Genomic DNA, 20,056 nt, shown 5'->3' with positions numbered 1-20,056 from the left:
CTTCCCTCCCTCCCTCCCTCCCTCCCTCCCTCCCTCCCCTTTTCTTTTTTCGAGACAGGATTTCTCTTTAGCTTTGGACCAGGCTGGCTTCGAACTCACAGAGATCCGCCTGCCTCTGCCTCCCAAGTGCTGGGATTAAAGGCGTGCGCCACCACCGCCTGGCTGGAACAGCTTTTCTTAAGCCAGTAATGGCTTCCTGGCTTCCCTGCTTCGCTCTTCACCTTTGCTTTGGCAGCCATTCTGAGACTGGTGGATACACACAATTTCTGAGTACCCCATGGGATACAACTACTTTTGCACACCACACACCACACACATGCACACACACTTTATGGTTCTGAAGATCAAACTTTAGTCCTCATGTTCTCAAAGCAAGTACTTTACTGGCTAAACCATCTTCTCCTCAGGCCCTGGTCTACTTTTCAATGATTGAGTTATTTGCATAGTGAGAACAGGCAAAAAAAATTACAACTATCTGTAATGAGCATTTGCTTCTTTGGGCAGTTTGGGGGAACAGTTTCATTTCCTCCTGCACATAAGAGAAGATTATGAAATAACCATGACACTGGTCTGAATGGATATCTAAAGGGTTCAGATGCTTCAGTCATCATTGTTTCTTTCGATTTGTAAAATATTTTTATTTCATTTTAAAATTTTACTTAGCTTTGCTTAAGATAGAGAGCCACCCTGAGACTTTCTGTCTATTCGCTAGGTATCCTCTTTGTATCTTGCCCAGGGATTTTACTGGGGATAGTTTATCCTCATCTCCCAAGTCCCCTCTTTTCTGAGATGTCATAAGGAAGAAGTCTTCAAACCCCTTTTTTCCCTCTGCACTCTGACCCCAGAAGTTGAAAGAGCTCATTGTCACATCATCACTCGTCAACCAATCAGGGGGAGGGGGTCTCCCTTCGACTACCTTCCTATTCCATAGAAGTTCTCAAGCAGCTTCAATGGAAGGAGGGAGCCAAGAAGGCCCTCTGTAAATCTCAAGATGATCATCACAACATGGATTGTGTACATCTTTACCCGGAAAAGTGTAGGGCTACCCTTCCCACCAAAGGCAAACTCGGTGAGTGGTGGTGGCGGCCACATGGAACTGGGACTCTCCATCTTCTCTTCTTCTGTGGTTCTGGGGTGCTTCACAGACACCTCACAACATGTCACACTAGCAGCGGTGGCGGGTGGGTCTCTAGGGTTTCTGAGGTCATCACCTTAACCAATTTGTTCCAGGACATTGAAGTTGTGGAAAGTGAAGCCATATCCGTAGTGCAGCATTGGTTGAATAAAGTGAGTAGAATTCTTCTGTGACTCAGTGCCTCAAGTTCCAGAGTGCAGTTATCACTAGGTGGGCAGGAACCAGGGCTCCACTCTCTGTATACTGAGAAACTCAAGTTTGTGTCTAGTGTTGACTTTAATTCACTCGAATGTCTGAGAGGATGTGGGGTTTTGTGTCGGCATCGCTACTCACTGACTTACCAAACATCCTAGAGGAGGGACTTCTACTCAAGGTGGTCCCCCAAGTATTTTGGGATAGGGCCGAGGGCTTAGGGGAGGTCCCAAAGGTTCGGAGGGGAATAGCAATGGAGGAGCTTTGTGTAGAAACTGGGGGGAATGGAGCTAGAGTGGTGTGTGTGTGTGTGTGTGTGTGTGTGTGTGCGTGTGCATGTGCGAGTGTGTGTGTTTGTGTTGTGAAGGGAGGGGCACAGGGGAAGGAAGAAGAGGGGGGCCTGGAAAGCGATCAGATGGAGCCTGGCACTTCAAGAGGGAAACTATTCACCTTCATCTTCCAGACAGAAGAGGAGGCTTCTCGGAACATAAAGAAGAAGATGTCTTCCAACATCCCTCCCACTCACGGACACGACATACATGTGACCAGAGATTTGGTAACTGAGTTTGTGGGGAAGTGGGGGTGACAGTGTGGGGTGAGGGATCCTGGGCAAAGGGCACATCCCAGCTGTGGGCCTCCACACTGACTGGTAACCACACGTATTCAATCTCGATTTCCCAGGTAAAGCACCAACTCTCCAAGTCTGATATGTTAGCAGACCCTAATCAGGAAGTCCTGGAGGAGAGAACGAGGATCCAGTTTATAAGATGGAGGTACGTACCCAGGGAGCTGGGCAGCCTCCTGAGCAGGCGCATTAGTTCTAGAGAAACCACCTCTGCTGGCAGAGAAATGCCTCAGTCACGCTTTGGCGACTTACGGCAAGAGTCTTGCTATCTGGAAGGCTTAGCTCCTTCGTACGTTTTTAAATGACCTCAGCAGCTGGGGAACTGGTCTTGCTCTCCATTTTCCTAAATGCTTCTGAATATGTTTCGGATTCTTGTTCTTTTTGCTCTTGAATTGTTCAGAAGTGGCAGCACTTGAAAGCCCCGAAAGAAAATAGCTCTTAAAATGCAAAAGCCAAAGCGCTCATCTGCGACTCTGCAGTGCGGAGAGCCTGGCAGTGCCGAGGTCTCCCGGCACCGGAGGCAAGAACTTTGTGACAAAGCTACGTTGTCACCTTCCTGCCACCTTGGTGCAGCCCGTGTCCTCACAAGCCTTACTTGGTCCTGAAGATGCTGTAACTCCAGGTGTGGGGCGCGGGTGGGGGTGGGGTGCTGAAGTCACCCCACTCCTGCAGAGGCATCCCAGTTTTGTTCCCTGAGTCCATCAGGGCCAGATCATCACATCCTTCCTTCCTCGAGCTAGTCCATACGTGACCAAGGGGCTTGTTCTTTCCTCTGTCCCTCTGGTCATGTTGTCCACTTTGCTCTTCTCTTGGGGAAACTGCGTTCCTCAGCAAGCTTAGTTTTGTTTCAGGGTTCGGGTATTCGTGAGTTCACTTTGCCAGTGACAACGTATTGTAGAGTGTTTGAATATGTACTGGCTCTTCTAGGGAGGGCCAACCAATGGTGGGATTTCAGAGCCCCCAGTGAAGAGATTTTCTCTAGAAATGCATTGAGGTCCTCAGCATTACTCACTTCAATCCCAGCTTCTCCTTGCTTGAATTGGACTCTGGAGTTATAAACATTACTCTCCTTGGTTTGGACCAACCTCATCTTCTAATATTGCTTTAATCCTGGCTTTACAATTAGTTTAAGATTTCTGAGGCAGGCGTGAACATCAGTTGTTTCTCTACATGGTATTTCTCCACTCTGAATTTTCAGTGGAGATTGGAAGTGAACGATCTGTTCTTTCCCAGAATGCACTGATTCTGGGGTTTTCTTCATAGTTCTGGTAGTAGGCGGTCAAGGTGACACCTTTGCATGAGGCAGCACTAGCTTTTCATTCTTTTAGTAGGTGTTCATGCATCAGCCTGTACTTGCTAACTGGTCTGGAGGAGGAAAAAGCAAAGTACAGCCCTACATCCCATGGATGTACAGGAAGCAGACAGTAGGGTGTGTGGAAGTTAGTGTTAGGGAAGCCTGGAGGAAGGTCTGAGGGCACAACTTGAGACCCAGGCTGCACATTTATTAGGCATTGTTGCCAGATCTTCTCAGGAAGCTCAGAGTGGCTCTTTAATAGGGTACTATTATCTGATTAACAGGAAACTGAGGAGAAAAAGAGAGCCCCGTAGCCTGGGCATCCCAGTGCTGAGGCTCCTGTTTTCGGAGGGTCCCCTTCCCCTTGGGTTGGGGACCGTTAGCCTTGCCTGCTTTATCTCCTATGGGCTCCAACTGGTTCCTCCTGGTTGGAGCCACAGTCACAATCATACCCCCATCTCTCCGTGGGCAGAGGGGGAGGCCAGACAGAATTTGGGCCTGAACCATAAGGGCACCACAGCTAAAGCAGTGGGTATTTCATGGGCACAATGGGACTGGAGGGGAGGAGTGGGAAATGGCATGAGAAAAGACAGGAAGCAGACTAGAGAAGGAAAGGCTATGTCAGCATAGAGAAAGAATGCAAACAGTGGCCTGTGTCATGGGACCAATCCTAAGAGTCCACAATGAAACGAGAGAGGAATTTGGAGTGGGGAGTGCAGCAGTTCAATCACCCTGCTGGTGGCCAGCTTCTCTTTCCCTGTACCTTTGGAACCACAGGCTGGGTGACTGGGAGGTCCTTTGTTATTTAAGAAACAGAAGAGTGGGGGTGGGTTCTTAGGCACATGCATCTGGAGTCCCCGCTACTGTTCCGGTAGTCCTGATTCCAGTAGCCTTGCTAGGCTCAGCTGATATAAAAAGCAGCTGAGGATCCCCATGGGGCGATGGTGTTTTCCAGCCACACCCGTATCTTCCAAGTGCCAAGCGAAATGATAGAAGATGTCATGCAGGATCGCATAGATCAAGTGAGACAAAGGTAAGTTCTCGTGACCAATTGCCTTGTGTGCCTACCTGGGTACACGTGGGTGGGGATGACGTCAGCCAGAGGCCCATCCCAATCATCTGGTGGCTCTAATATGAGTCGGGGGCATGAAGTTCCAAGGGCTTCTTTCCTTTTGTGGTCCACATTACGGTGGCCTTATCAACCTCCCATGGTACCCCCCTGCCATGACTCCAGGCTGAGGGCTTCTTTCCTGGACTTCAGTTCTGAAGTTTACACACGATGATGGCTCAGGACTGTGCTTCCCACTCGGCCCATGCCCTGTTCTGCCGTTAAGGGATTGGGTCTAGGTAGGCTCTGGTGGTAGGCTATTTTCCATCTCGCTGTTCTCCCCTGCCCTCTGCAGCATATCTCACCTCAGGTGTGACTCATATGATGACCCAAGCTTCAGAGTGTCTTGCTCAGAATGCTAAGGTGAGGAGACCCATAGGTAAGGGTCTGGGTGGCTTGGGCGGCTAGCCTTGGTAGTGGAAGGGAGACCTAGCATGGGGAGCTTTTCGTTTTCCTGAGTGAGGAGTCTGCACTCAGAAGCAGTGAGGGCAGGGACAAGTAGATGTTGCTGTCCTAATTCTACTTTGAGATACAGGGTCTCAGTAGGAGTGAGGGCGTTCAGAATTTGAACCTGCTACCAGCAGGGACTTTTGGCCATACATCCGCTCCTTGGGCTTTGCACAATGCAGTTGGCCATAACTGAATGTTGTTTAGTTCTGGAAAGTGAAAGGCTGGAGGTGGAACCATTCCAATACGAGGAGCATGCCTGAAGCAGTCACCGTGCCCTATCCAAGAGAGATGGCCCTGGTAGCTGCTGTGGGGGTGGGGTGAAAGACATGATTGACACATAGCTGGAAGCTACATGCTTAAAAAGCATCAGAAAATGCAATGCTAGCTTTTATTAAGTGCTCTCTGTATGCCAGAGTCTGCACAGGACATGTTTTGTCCAGGGTTCTCATTGATCCAGACAACCATTATACAGAAAGTAGAGGACTTGTAAGTGAAGATGGGGAACAGACACTGGCTTCAACCGACTGCACATTTTCATGAGGGCTCACTGAACGCATCTCTGATTTCTAGGTTGAAGGCCGCCCAAGTCCATTAACAGCCCCTGTCCAAAGATGTCCACCTCATGTTTGACCTGAAGAGTGACCAGACTTGAGCAGAAAGACTATAGAGGTTGAGCCCTTGGTTACCACCATGATGACACTGGAATCTTCTTGCTGACGTGTTAATAAAGAGACATCTTATCTACCAACCAGCCCTGATGTTGGTGTGGATGGTTTGCCGTTCCTTCCTCTTTCTCTCCTTCCTTCCCTCCCTCACTCCTTCCGTTCCTCCCTCCCTCTCTCCCTCAATTATGCATGCATCCATCTATCCGTGCATTCATCCATGCATCCATCCATGCACCCATCCATCATCCATCGCTCCATCCACCATCCATCCATCCATCCATCCATCCATCCATCCATCCATCCATCCAATTTTAGGTGCCTTGCAGGCTTGATGCTGGAGGCACATAGCTACCTGCTATTCCGCTGCCATGTGTTGCAGTCAGTGCAGGGGATCCCAGCACTTTTGAAGGGATGCTGGTGTGGACTGGGAAGGGAGTTGGGTGGGTGGAGTGGATTTCCTGCAGGAGTTCTGGGGATTCCTGTATTTTATGCCCACTCATTGCTGCTTTAGCATCTTCCTTTATGTGGCTCTCAGTTTCTGGCCTGCATCCTTTTCTTTTCTCTCAGACTAACTTTAAATATTTCCTGCTAGACAGCTGAAGATTCTCTTCTGTTTTTGAGTGTGAGGAAGTCGTTATTTTTCCTTTTAGAAGGATGGCTGTGCAGGCTCCTGAACGCTGCTGGTGTTTCCATCCTTTCAGAATTTGAGTAGTTCATTCTGCTCTCGCACGGTTTCTGCACGGAGTTCTCAGCCTTGCTTGTTATAGACAGCGAGTTTTCTCTACTCTGTCTTTTTCACCACGTTTTTTTTTTTAAAGATTTTTTTTTTGCATTCACTGCTTTAAGTGCTGAGTTTTGTAAGGCCTTTTCCACACAAGTTTTAAGGCATTTTGAGCACATTATCCCATTTCCTTTTCTCTCCCCTCTTCACTTCTGTGAGTCCCTTTCAGTCTTTTAGACAATTTTACTTCTATTTTTTGTGTTATATGCACATTTATGACTCCATGTATCTATATAAAATCTAGAATTCAGAAAGGAGAGGAAAATATGTGATGTCTGTCTTTCTGAGACAGAATTAATCTGCTTAATATGGTAATAGCCCGTTGCAACCATTTTCTTGCAAGTGACATAATTATGTTCTTTCTGCCTGAATAAACTCCCATTGGGCATATTTACCACATCTTCTCTACTCCTTCCTTTGCTGAGGGACCTCTACATTGACTGGTTCTTGTATCCTGGACTTTGAATCTTTGAAGATGGTATGAATAGGCAAGGACCTTTCTTTTTCCCCTGTTCTTGGAATTCTTTGCGATCTCTGGATTTGTTGTTGGGTGCCTGTCCTGAGTTTTGGGATGGTCTTACCTGTTACCCCTCCAAATACTTCTGTGGCCTTTTTTCCTGTGCCCTTGATCATCCCATTACACACGTGTTACATAAATGTTTGGTGACTGATACGTAGCTCTTGGACATTCTGACCCCAGCTCCTATATGGTTCTTTGTTTGTTTTCTGTTGCTATTTCTTGCTTTTCATTGGTGATGGGAGCTGAACCCATGGCCTCATGCATACTGAGTGTACAAAGTGCCACTGAGTTACACACTTGGCCTGTATAATGTTATCTATTCATTGGTGTGTGTGTGTGTGTGTGTGTGTGTGTGTGTAGGATCTTCCTGTCTCCACTTCCCCTGCACTAGGAGTATAAACCACCACATCTTGTTGTCTATAGAGGTGCTGGGCATTCAGCTCAGTTCCTCCTGCTTACAGAGCCAGCTCTTAGAGCAGAGCGCCCTTCCCAGCCCCTGCTGTTATTTCTTGAGGCTCATGGATGCTTTGCTAACATTGTCAGTCTACTGATGAGTCCTTCAAAGACATTCTCACTTCTGTGTTGTATTTTCTTCTGGACCTTTCCCTTAGACTTTTCCTTAGTGTTTCCATCTTTCTGTTTATATTATCCATCTGTTCCTACATGCCCATGTGTTCCCGTAGAGCCCTTGGTGTATTTATGTAAAGTTGTTTTAAATTCCTGGCCTGATTATTTGCACACACCTGCTTCACACAAGTCTGATTCCGATAGCTACTGTGTTCCTCCAGAATCTATGGCTGGGAGTCCAGTTCAATGGCCCCGGATGTTGAGTCCATCCCAGTGGTACAGACACAGGGCGAGCAGGGATGCACACACGAGTTAGGTGGAATGTGTTGCACTTAGGAGGGGTGCTGTCAGAGAAGGGCTCAGCATATCCAGGGGAGAGCATAGCTCTCTGGGGAGAGGTGTGCTAACCCACGGTTCTTTCCTGGGTGAGAGGCCATTTTCCTCACAACCACTAGATGGCACCATTTCCACACAAATGACATTTCCTGAAGGTGACCTGGTCTTTTTCTAAGACCCCTACCAGGGCTTGGAGTAGATTTTTAGCACTGTTTGGGAAGCTTTGAGATGAGACAGCTTTAAATGTCTTTATTTAGTTATGGAAACAGTTTACGTCCACACACATAAAATGGTATCGAGGCAACTCATTCAAATAAAATGCTCTGAGCACTTATATTCGATACTCTGCGAATATGGGATGTCCGGTGAATAGTCTATCCCGGGGAGCTCCGAGGGGCAGAGATGCTGCCGTGCACGCTGGTTCTGAAATACGGTGTAAGCTAACAGTGTATGCACGATGGAGCAGGGGTTGGGTGGGTTTCTCTACTAGGAAGGAAAAGCTTGTTGTCAGCGGAGGGAGGGACTGTTTAGACAGAGGACGGAGGCGTTCTCAGTCCCTGACATTGAAGGAGAGGTCCTCTAGGTATGGGTGCCACTCCCGAGGCCTGAGGATGTTCGAGTGCCACTCCTGAGGCCCGGACGATGTTCGGGGAACCAGCCCTGACTCCGATTGTCTGGTGTGAGGAAGGGGGTAGGTCGGGCTAATGGATGAACCTGTTATGGGGGACTAGGTACAGTTCCTGCAGGTGGATGTTGAAATGACTCCCTAAGACAGGTGTCCCAGTGTAAGGAGATAAGCCTAGGAAAAGAGAGGCCCCCATCTGTGCTCGGCAGCTCTGGCTGGGAGGGGATGGCTCGGCTGCTGCTGAGCCCCCTCTCCCGTGTCTCTCACACACAGACATCTGCAGTATACAGAACGAGGGAGCCGCATTAGTATTATAGACACAGCGCCTTCCAACCCGGGGTGGAAATGAAATCATTAAGTGGCTCAAATGGAGTTTTGTTCTGTGCATGATTAACCCCAGGAGGGGAGTTTGGGAACAAATATCCCTCCTCTACCTGTATTACAGGGGGACTGAGCCACGGCGAATTAAAAGAAAATCAAGGGCAAATTTGGGACTAGTCAGCTGTGACCAAGCCATTTGTGTGGTTAAATGGAGCCGAAAGCGCTAATAACTGCTTTGCGGGTCATGGATCTTCTGGGGCGGGGATAGGGCAGGAGGTGGCCTGGGCAGGTGGGCAGGGAGCTGGCCTCCACGTGGGGATGTAGCCTGTTGGCCTGTTCCTGTTATCTAAGTGGGTATCGCTTCCTAATGTACCTTGTTGATTCTAGAAAGAGACGGGAACCGGGGTCCAATCTGAGCCATTGGTGTCTCATTCAGAACTGAGCTGAGCCTGGGAGACTGCAAGGGTTTGCTAACATTATCTGCAATTTCTGCATCTCTGGGGGAAATTTCTGTGGAGGACTATGGCAGAGGGATGTAAGACAAACATTGTTTTCACGAACTGTACCATATGCTGAGGGGACCCTCAGCTCGAGGTGAAGACACAGTGGGTGTCTTGGGATGTTTGCGTTAGGTGGGGTTTTGCCTGGATCTTCACCAAAGGAAGAAGCTTACCAAACTAGCTGGTCTGGTCTGAATGAAAATGGTCCCCACAGGCTCTTAGGGTGTGTTACTTTTCGAAGGTATGGCCTTATAAGAATTGCGGTGGTCATGGTGTCTCTTTACAGCAATAGCAGTGGATAAAAATGGGGCAGGTTGGTCGCAAGGAAAAGAAGCAGGCACCGTGCTGGCTGTGATGCTGTGCAGGCAGGTACTCCACACAAAACAGGTGGGCGGGGCAGGTGCCAAAAGAGAGGCTGGAGGCCCAGGGGTAAAAGGCACAAGGAGGAACCCAAGCTTCAGCCTTCTGGGGTGGACTCATCTTGGTGTGTAGTGTGAACAGGATGGGGGAACTAGAGGGCCCTGTAGACTCTCTCAGGTGAGCTAGTGGTTGGTGCATCCTCTGGGTATTCTACACACTGGGATCAACTGAGTGTGTGCGTGTGTGTGTATGTGTGTGTATGAGTGTGTGTGCATATGTGCATGTGTGTGTATGAGTGTGTGCGTGCATATGTGCGTGTGTGTGTGCATGTGTGTGTGTAGCGTGTGCATGTGTGCGTGTGCGTGCATGTGTGTATGAGTGTGTGTGCGCACGCACGTGTGTGCTGCTCTGAACTCATCTTAGTTCATAGACCGCTCTAGGGACATATACCCATCCATCCAGGGTCTGGGAAGGCAGTACTTGGCCTCCATGGAAGTCAACGGATACACTGTTGGATGTGTTTTCCGATTACCCAGCAGTCTATGCGAGGCCAAAATTGTTGTTCCTTAGAGAGGGAAAAGAGAGTCAAGAGAAAGCGGCAGCTGTTCCTGAGAATTGGGGAACTCTGAGTGGTCCACAGAGAAGCAGGCCCTGCGTGAGGCTGGTCCCTGCCCACCTGCTTCATCTCTCCCTGCGTAGTCACAGAACAATTTCACCAGCTTCGGAATTTTCTAACGGGGACTGTTACAGGGATGCCGATGCAGGTAGGGGGTAGCCCAGCGCCCTCTTCCCAGTCCTGGTGCTCAGTAGTCCTCAAGGAAGGACAGAACCACTGCCCATTACTCGGGCCCGAGTGCCGGCCTCACTTCTGTCCTCTGCCCAGTGCCCCCTTGAGTTCTGAACCTTGCCCCTCCTAGCGCTGTAGTTTGTGTCCTTACGTGGCGCCGTCTGCAGGTTGGGCGTGGAGGCTGGCTTAATGAGTGTGGGGTGGACCATGTGGGGAGGTTGGGACGAGAGAAGGAAGGGCCGAGAGAAGAGCAAGACAGCGACTCTACTTTGTAAGGAGGGTGCTGGAAGATCTGGAGGAGCTACACACCGCCTAGCAGAGGCACGCTTGCAGGACCTTTTTCTGGGAGGGGCGGCATAGCGAATACACTGGGCCTGGAATCTCAATTGCCCCCTTAGGTGGCTGGTGATCTTGAGCAGCTGCTTAGCCTCACCGGGATTCAGTTTCCAGGAGTTCTTTCTACACGTGGGAAACCTTGGGCCAGGGCAGTCACTATGATCTCCCTCCATATATGCCTGGACAAGGGGCTTGCTCAGTGCTTTGTAGCTGCAATGGCTGCTGGCCATCGTTCCTCAACGTCCGGGAACTGTTTCATAAGCTTTTTGTAACATGAGAGAACCTTGTCGTTCCCAAGGAGATAGTTACTAACCTCCAGGTCCACAAACTGTCAGAACAGTGGTCGTGGGGGCCTCTAAGAGTAATAAAGAGCCACAGACAAATACCCGGGGAAAAAGCTTGGGGCTAGGGATGTCCTCAGAGGTATAGTGCTTGCCTGCCATGCTGGCAGACAGATAAGAGCCAGAGTGGCCAGGAAAGGGGTCAGTGCCTCTTCTTCCTCGAGTCCAGCTTGTATGCTCTCTGAAGAGGTGCGCCTGGGGCCAGGGGAGCTGTTTCTTCATCTTTTTTCATTTTCCAGCTAAGCGGAGGGTGTTATGGCTCCATATGGCCAGCAGAGGGTGCTGTCTATCCAACAGTGCCTTTGTCACTGTCCAGCCCAGTCTATTAATTGCTCGGATTTTCCCCAGCCTGGGGTAAAGAATTGCATTGAGACTTCTGGCATCCAATTCCTGTGGGGGTGGACACTGAAAATGTAGGGCCCTACCCGGGTTCATTTTGCTGACATGCTCAGGAGGCAGCTAGGAACCTTCATTTTTATCAGTCTCCCCTGTTGAGGTTGAAGAGTTAAAAGAGAGAGGTCCGGAGCCTGGGGAAGATATTTATGAAAGGTCTAACAGCTGGGATACCAGAACAGACAACTGACCAGATAAGAGAAAGGATAGGACTCTGGGGCATAAGATTAAGCCTGTCTCAGAAGACTTCAGCTCCCTTAGACTCCCCACCTTCGGATCTGGCACTGCTGCTCTTTCCTCTAGCAAATGTCCCAATTTAATGGACAGCTACACTTTTTAAAGAGTCATCAATTATATATATGTATATATATATAAATGGAGGCCCCTTTAAAAATTTATTTAACTTTTATGTGCATTGGTGTCGGAACCCATGGAATTAAAGTTACAGAGTGTTGAGAGCCACCATGTGGATGCTGGGAATTGAACCCACGTCCTCTGAAAGAGCAGCCAGTGTTCTGAACCGCTGGGTCATCTCTCCAGCTCCAAATATTTTTATTAACATTTTCCTTTATTTTCCATATGGACCACTATTTCTCTTCCCTCCTCTCCTCATGTTCCCTCCCCTACCCAGACTCCCATCTACTCCCCTCCCCATCCACCCACTCTCCTCTCCATTCAGGAATGGGCAGGCCTCCCAAGGGCTTGAACACAGCATGATACATCAAGTTGAGGTAGGACCCAGCTCCTCCCCCTGTATGAAGGCTGGAGTAGATAATCCAGTAAGGGGAACAGGTTCCCCAAAGCTTCCTCAGGTTCAGGGACAGGTCTTGATCTCACTGCTAGGAGCCTTACAAACAGTCCAAGCTACACAACTGTCACACACATGCAAAGGGCCTGGGTCAGTACCCTGAAGGCTTTTGTGCTTCCAAGAGCTCAGATCAGCTGTTTCTTTGGATTCCTTCATCATGACTTTGACCCCCTGGCTCGTACACTCGTTCTTCTCCCTTTCTTCGGGAGGACTCCTGGAGCTGGTCCCAGTGCTTGGCTGTGGATCTCTGCATCTGCTTCCATCAGTTACCGGATAAAGGCTCTCTGATGACAATTAGGGTAGTCACCAATCTGATTACAGTAGATGGCCAGTTCAGGCACCCTCTCTACTATTGCTAGGGGATAGCCACACTTTAATATTTATTCTTACAACTAATGCAATTAGATGTTAAAAGGCTGAAACTGTGGTCAGGACAACTTCTAGGCCTCTACTGGGAGGGAGAGGAATGGGGGAGAGAATATCTTGGACCACTGAGGGTGGGGTGGGGAAGGACCAAAAGAGGAGAATTGATAGACGATTTCTTGGTGGTACCTAAGCTGCTGCCCTAGGCCTGTTCTCACTCTGGCCCGTCTCAGCTCACTTGTACTTTCTGGCTTGCTAGAAGTAATCCTTGGCTGCTAACTGTATCTGTGCGCTGTGGAAATTCTTTCCCCTCAGGAGGGTAGAAACGCATCTTTTCTTTTTCCCTAACAGAAAGAGGAAATGCCACAGCACTGGTGGAGGCTGTTGCTCAGAGTCCCGAGAGCTGAGACCCCTCCCACTTCCACCGCGGGAGCTGACCAGAAAGTACCATTTGTACAAGTAACACCGCTCTTCTTCTGTGAGCTGCCAGTGGGCAAGGGCTGTGCATATGTAACACTTTATGATGCCTGGCTGATGTTGCACATCCCAGAGATATGTTAGATAGTGATGTGTGATCTCCAGGGTTCTCCTAACCCCCTGAGGCCGCCCCAGACAGGGCAATGGGGAGAGCCTTGCTCACTGCAGTTGGTTGAGCCCCACCTGGTCATTCTTTCCTCTCTCTTGGGACTCTGTGTCCAACTTTTGTTAGTGCCCCACCACCCCCTGCTCTCCGTTTTGAACATTCCACCGCCTTTAAGTCCCAAGCCACATGATGTACCCTCGGTTTGAAATGTGCTCTTTCCCCACTGCTCCCAGCACGTCGCCAAGCTGCAAATTCCTTTCCACACTCCATAGCCTTATATTTAGTGTAGGTTTTTATGTTGAATTTTTCCCCATTTATGTGCCTGCCAACCTAACTGCCTTACAAGTTCCTTTTGGGAGTTATCTGGGTCTTATCATCTTTAAAGGTGTTCAGTAAAGTCTGCATGACTCAGCGCAGCCTGAGTCATCACACCAAAAGGTCATGCAGTTTCCTGCTACATCCCTGGCCCATGCTAACACTTGCTGCTGTCTGTATTCCTAATACCTTTTCATGGCTCACCCTTACACCCTAGTCTGTGCTTCTATGTTATGCTTCCTTCCGCAAATGCCATTCTGTCCCAGGCATGTCCACGTCTGGCTCCCCTGACATGAACCCTGGCAGTGGGAGATGTTTTCCTGAAGACTTATTTGGTGCGTTCGTATAGAGCTTCCTTTGGGATTATCACTTAGAGTTAGGCCTGAACCCAAAAGCCTTACAAGGGAGCAGAAGGCTCAGAGGAAACCTGGGCGCAAAGCTTTGGCAGAGCTTGCCTTTTGGGTTCCCTCTTATCCACCCCTTCCTTTTCACGTTTTCTTGATAGTACCCATCATACACCCATCTCTCTGCCTTCTCTACCAACTTTTTTTTAATCTTTCCTCAAATTTTACCTCCAGTGTCATCAATATTCTCATCATATTCCACCCCCATCCTTTGTGATCTAGAGGAAGAGGGTACAGGTGACCCCGCCAGACTTGCTAAGACTGGAGAACTGTTCTCCTGAGGACGGTCTCTCTGTAGCTATACTACGCCGGCTAAGAGCACTGGTCAATGAACCACTGTCTTTTGACGATGAGGTCTGCTCTCATTCTTCCAACCCTCAGTTTCCCCCTGTGCTGCCTGGATACCATGGCTGCTTTTATCACAGCTGGTCAAGTCTGACCAAAAGCAGCATTTGTTATGGAAGCTTTGGGTCATATTTATGCAGAACTCTTTATGGGTGTTTGTTGATATAGTTCACCGACAACTGTTTGGTCCATTCATACAAAACAACCCTCGGACCACAAAAAATAGTTTTCAAACAATCTAGCCATAGTTTTTCCATGAGGTATAAAGAACATTAGCTGGGCATCTTAGTTCTATACTTCCTAGATGTGCGATTAACAGTAGGTTGCTATTTTTCTGAGTCATTGAAAAATATATATTTATGTCTACAGTGAACTATTGATTTCTCCCCCGCTTATTGTTCAATGTGATTGAAAGCCCAAGGACTGTGAAGCACAGCTCCAGTGACTTCCGCGAAGGGGAGGAGTGTGAGCGTTGGGCCCTTAGCGGTGGCTCCGCTACCTGGCACAAGGCAGGCCTATGAGCGAATGTGTGACGGCTTCTGGGAAAGGCCTGACCTCATGCCGTGCTGTGGGGATGTAATGAATGATGACAGCAAGGGCAGGGCGCTGGAGTCACTTTCTTTTCAGGAGAGGCTGAGGACGGCGAATGACAGAGTCTGGTTGTAGCTTATAGCTGCTGGGAATGACACAGCTAAGAAAAACAGCTCAGCCCTCGCTTCAGCTGTGTGGGTGGGTGCAGGTGGGCACTGCAGGCGATAGACAAAAGACAGACAAACCACCAAGGGATGATACCGGAAGAGGCACGGGGGAGTGGTGTCAGGATGTTCTCAGGAGCAACTAACAGCACCAGACCAACCATGGCTGAGCAGTCAAGCCTTGTAGCGCCCCCATGCAGAAGTGTTCAGGATCAGGCTGACTGCTGATGGGGACCTTTGGGGGTGCCTTTGTCCATCCGGCATCTCCATCCGCATTGCATCTCTTCCTGCATCTCTAACAGGTCTGCTTTTTCTGTGTATTCCTTCAGTCAGCCTGAGGTTGCAAAGTGGCATCACAGCACCCTGGCACCCCATGGACAAAGGCGTCTTCTCTTGGGGTGGCTCGCTTTTGTTATCTGGAAGTGTTTTTCACTGGGATAAGGCAGGGCCCTCTTTTGTCTCAGTGGTCAGCAAAAGGAAAAAAAAAAACCAGGTTTCTGTGATGAGCCTAGCCCAGAGATGGAAACATCCTTGGGCCACAATTCTGATACAGGACAGAAGCAGACAACATCAGGTGTGCGGCTTGGGGAAGAAATATTGCTTAGCGATGTGGCCACTCTGCAGAGTTGGGGAACAGGACCGGCCACTTGAATACTTCATGCCCACCTGTGGCTAAAGAGTTGGGGTCAGGACAGCAGAGAACCCTGACTCAGAGAGCAAGGAACAGGCTCTGGCTCCAGCTGTGGCAGGCAATGATTTGTGACTTTGGCCCCTAACTTCCTATGGTTTTTGAAAAAAAAAAGTTGGAACATTTTGTTTGTTGGGCTACATCACAACAGGGCTAGTGCTAATGATGACGATGGTGGTAGAGGTGGTGACGACTGCTGATCATTTACTGTTTGTGTAATTATGTCCCTCAGTCCCCAGAACACGTCTGATGTTGGTACTTCGCACATCTGTATTTCACAGAAGGCTCTGCTGAGCTGGCGGCCCGAGGACCTGGCGTGAGAGTGTGCTCAGGATTAGAGATGGAGAGTCCAGCTTTTACCATCTGATTCCTCACCTGGCATCCAATCACTAAATGTACCATCTCTTGGTGGTTGGAATGATATGTAGGACAAGGTGGAATCAAAAGATTGTTTCCCAGTGGTGGGCTCTGAGCATCTTGCCAGGACCTCTTATAGGCACTGAAGTCTCAGTAGTAGGTAGACGAAAGCCTCTTCTGTGTTCTAGTGAGGGCAGGGGAAGACACAAGACAATTTGTAGATTGATGATAGATGACAGATAGATTGATGATGGAGTCGGTTGATAGATGAGAGGTGAATGATTCATGTTAGATGATGCATAAAAGGTCTGTGGTACTATCTGCTTCAATATAGTAGAGAGGAGGGCCCGAGAGATGGCATAGAAGGGTTTGCTGCTAACTAAGCCTGGCCACCTGAGATCATTCCCCAGAACCCACATGCTAAAAGGGGAAGTCTGGCTCCTAAAAGTTGTCCTCTGAGTTCTATATTAGCACATAATTATAAAGAAAAAAAGGGTAAAGTAGGAGCCAGACAAAGCCTGTAAACCTTTGAAGTGGCATTGACTCTATGTAGTAGATTCAAGACCAGTGTAAGCTTTGTCGCAGGACTCTGTCTCCACAAGCCAAGGGCTGGGAGTACAGTTCAGTGGTAGAGCACTTGCCTGGTGAGCACTAAGCTCTGAATTCCATCCCCAGTGCTGATAAATACACAATCATGGGTGAAGGTTGCTTCTTCAGTGACAAGGTTGACTCTTATAGAGGGAGAGTAGAGCCAAGGCAGACCTGTTAGAGATGCTAATTTTGAATAAAGTAACACAATTCAATGCAGAGGGAGGGAGAGCATGGCCTGAAGGGAGGCCAGTGAGCATCTCCTGTGCCATGCTGGGCAGCAATGCAGTGATTAGGATTCCAGAATGCCATGTTTCTAAGATCAACATCTAAGACAGCAGAGAATCGTATGATCTGCTTGGAGTCTTCCAAGATCAAGTTTCCTCATCTATTAAATAACAACAGTGATTTCCAAATCAGAGGTATTGTCAAGACTTAATATGACCTTGGTAGACACAGCTTGAAGCTGTGGGGCAGCAATTAACCCTAAACTGACCACTAATCACGATGCTAATTCTAATACTAAACCCAGCTCTAACCCCAGCCTTAACTCTAACCTTAACCAAAATTCTAACCTCAACCCCAACTCCCAACTCTAACCTTAACCGTCAATCTAACCCTAATCATAACTCTAACCCCAATCTCAAGCTAACCCTCTCCTGTTAGGTGATAAGCCTTCTCTCTCCTGGCTGGAGACTGTGCTTGCATTTCTGCAGTCTGCGGCCAATACTAGTCTCATAACTTGATCTGAAATCCTCGAATCCTATTCAGAATGGTCAAATGGGTGCTAATCTCATTTAATAAAAACAGAAAATAAGGTTTCAGAACTCGAGGGGGAACGCACACAGTAAGTGCCGTAGATGAGCCTTCAGCACAGCAGTCAGGGTCTAGATGCTGCTTTTAATAAGAAAGTAAGGAGCATTAGTGGAGGCGGGACATGGTGAGGGTAGGGCATACATCTTAAAGTTCAGAGACTTGCTTATTTATAAAAGTGACAGTTACGGTCACACAAACAGTCCTTGGAAAATAACACAGCATTAAGGATCATGGATTAATTTTATTTCAAATGCTCTGGGCAGACGCTAGCCATAACACAGAGGCTTAGGAAAATGAGGCCAAAATCAAAACAAAGCAGATGGTGGGGAAACTACAGAAGAGGAAAGAATAGTGAGGTTCAGCTATGATCGCAGGGCCTGGCAGCATCTGTGACAGGGGCCATGGAGATGTAGCTCTCACCAGGCAGGAACTGCCCCTCCCTCGGCATAGTTTGTAGCAAGCCAGAGGAGTCTGGAAATAGTGGCACCGGCCATGTTTACAACCAAACCCCACTGGCCTACACTCTGACACTTTAAAGGAGTTCCTAGCCTTTCTCTAAAACAACAAATTTTCCATTTTGGTTTTGGAAGTGTCAGAGGGTTGGGAAATCTCGCTCAAATCTAATACGTCACGGGCAACTTAGCAAAGAGCATTTCTTTAGGAGCCATTTAGGGGCAGCCTTCAGCCTTGTTGGCATGAGCCAAAGTGAGCCACCCCTGTCTGCAAGTCTGCATGGAGGGAAGTTCTCCAGCTCGTATTCTTTCTCCCTTTGTTCTGTCTCTCAGAGGAAATGGAGACTTTCTGCCTCCGCTTCACTCTCTACTGCCTGCCTCAGCTTTAGTTGCTTCTGGAAAGGTTCACTGATGCCAAGGTCGCGTGTTGATTGGAAACAGAAGCAAGGCCAGAGAAGAGAGGAAGAGGATGAGAAAGAAGAAACCAGAAGCCAAGCCCCCAATGTCCTGCAGCAGGCCAGGGGCCATGGGAGCTGGTGGCTTTTTATCAGCATTATCATGCAATATTCCCAGCCTGCTTTGTCTTTGCATTTTATCAATAGCATTGGCGGATCCTGCTGTCCCTTTCTGTGGGTTTATTAATATTACCCTCTGATCTATGGGTAGCTGCCACACTTTATATTCCAGCCCCATCCCATCTTCTTCAAACTCAGACACCATATTTAATTAGATTTTTCTCCCTGGCTCAGGCAAACAGAAATTGAACTCCAAGTATATCTCTATTGCTCTGGAACTCACATCTGACAGAAGTAGACAGCTCTCTTTCCCTCTCCGGAGCACTCTGCCTCTTCCCCTCCGTTCCTACCTAGGCCGCTGATATCACAGCACAAACACACTCCTACCTAAGTTTACTTTTGCCTCCCAGCTCTGAAATTCTTCCTTGCGTCATCCACAGCCATTCCGAAGAGCAGTGGTCAGAGAGAGCTGCAGGCAATGGAAACTTTTTTGATCTTCCTGAGTGGGGATAACGACAGCAGCTCTATGTGTGTTTCACAGTGTGACCTTTGAGTTACACCAGGTGTGCCACCACGCTCCTTAAAGCTGTGATGCTCCTTAGTAAGATGAGACACTTCCACTTCCAGGGAAATTTTGGTTTACTGTCCCTAAGTGACACTCAGTGGAGGACGACCAAAGTTTTGTTGATGGCGAGATGATTCTTATTCTCGTGAGCCAAGAGATTCGTTGTAAAGAGCTCGTCTTGCCTGAGTCCTTGAGCTAGGAGAAGAAGGGATTTAGGAATTCAGGGAGACATGATACAAAATAGAGCAGCAATGGGGGGCAGGAGGGAAGGAAGCAGCAGGGAGGGAGGTTTACCAACAGTCCTTGGTTAATTTTTGAGATCTCTGCATAACAATATGTGGGAACATGCACAGTTACCATAGTGAATTCTTGAGGTATTAAATGCAAAGAGCCTCAGAGCCTTCCTGGAGGGCAGAAGGGTCCAAGTGCCGCTTCCATCACGGTGAAAAATTCCTTTCTCCCAACACCAAGAGCTTTCCCATTCCCAGGCCAGGCCCCACCTCACAGGCAGCCCCTGGCAGGGGGTTTGGAGATTGTGGTGGGGGGCAAAGGGCACACAGAAAACTGAGGGCTGATTAAGTGACTGACTGCAGAACTTGGGGATGTGGCTTTGTGTTGGGTAACGGGCTTTGTACTCAGACTGATGTGCTGCAGGTCAGGCTGTGTCACCTAGCAGCAGGACCCCTGGTGTGACATCACTCTCCCTGAGCCTTAGATTGTCATCGAAGGGAAAGAGCGCTTGCAGAGATGGGTCCTAGGCTTCAAGGGATGGTGACATTAGGAGGGTGTCTGGTCCACACTGGGCCCTCAGTACTTCATTGCCAAAGGACTAAACGACCCTCAGAGGTGAGGCTGGAGGGCAGGATGAAATGCCAGCTCGGGTCTGATTTTCAGGGAGCTGGGTTGGTGTTGTTTACAATGAAGCTCATCGTTTGGGAAGGAGCCTGGAGGAACTGGGACAGAAAGACAAGGAAAATCGAGTCTCCAGTGCAAACATGTGGGCCATTGGAGCAGCGCCTTCCTACTTCCTTCGTAGCATACCCATGATGCTCTCAGTGAAGAATTCCACAGTGGCAGCCCAGAGTGCCTTACCATGAAGGCTGGGGTCTCTGCTGTTGTGGAGCTGCAGCTGGGCCTTGTTTATTTGGCTCTTGAGATCCACTCTGCTATGCTTGCAAGGTGGAGCAATGTGGAAATGTGTTTCCCTAGACCTGTTCTGTACACAG

At 48.7% G+C, this 20,056-nt stretch overlaps 1 protein-coding gene across 2 annotated transcripts; it reads left to right on the top strand.

Annotated features, from left to right (window-relative positions):
* The first annotated feature begins 991 nt into the window (after positions 1-991).
* On the top strand, positions 992-4,716 carry Spata19 (spermatogenesis associated 19). Of its 2 annotated transcripts, XM_050160033.1 has the most exons (6): positions 992-1,069; positions 1,231-1,287; positions 1,791-1,883; positions 2,009-2,100; positions 4,202-4,279; positions 4,650-4,716. In XM_050160033.1, the coding sequence occupies exons 1-6, from the start codon at positions 992-994 to the stop codon at positions 4,714-4,716; spliced, it is 465 nt and encodes a 154-aa protein (XP_050015990.1). The 2 variants fall into 2 exon arrangements, with proteins under 2 accessions (XP_050015990.1, XP_050015991.1); XM_050160034.1 differs by lacking the exons at positions 992-1,069; positions 1,231-1,287 and adding an exon at positions 1,425-1,454.
* The last annotated feature ends 15,340 nt before the right edge of the window (positions 4,717-20,056 follow it).

This window comes from Alexandromys fortis, unplaced genomic scaffold, assembly GCF_014885135.2.
Source record: "Alexandromys fortis isolate MF-2015 unplaced genomic scaffold, M_Fortis_MF-2015_v1.1 scaffold_108, whole genome shotgun sequence".
NCBI classification, from domain to species: domain Eukaryota; kingdom Metazoa; phylum Chordata; class Mammalia; order Rodentia; family Cricetidae; genus Alexandromys; species Alexandromys fortis.
The sequence above is the reverse complement of the archived record's forward strand: the minus strand, read 5'-3'. Positions and strand labels throughout refer to the sequence as shown.

Coding starts and splice junctions, on each gene's coding strand:
- Spata19 (XM_050160033.1), top strand. CDS start 992: ATGATCATCACAACATGGATTGTGTACATCTTTACCCGGAAAAGTGTA. Junction 1,884..2,008: donor TACATGTGACCAGAGATTTG/GTAACTGAGTTT, acceptor TCGATTTCCCAG/GTAAAGCACCAACTCTCCAA. Junction 4,280..4,649: donor ATAGATCAAGTGAGACAAAG/GTAAGTTCTCGT, acceptor TGCCCTCTGCAG/CATATCTCACCTCAGGTGTG.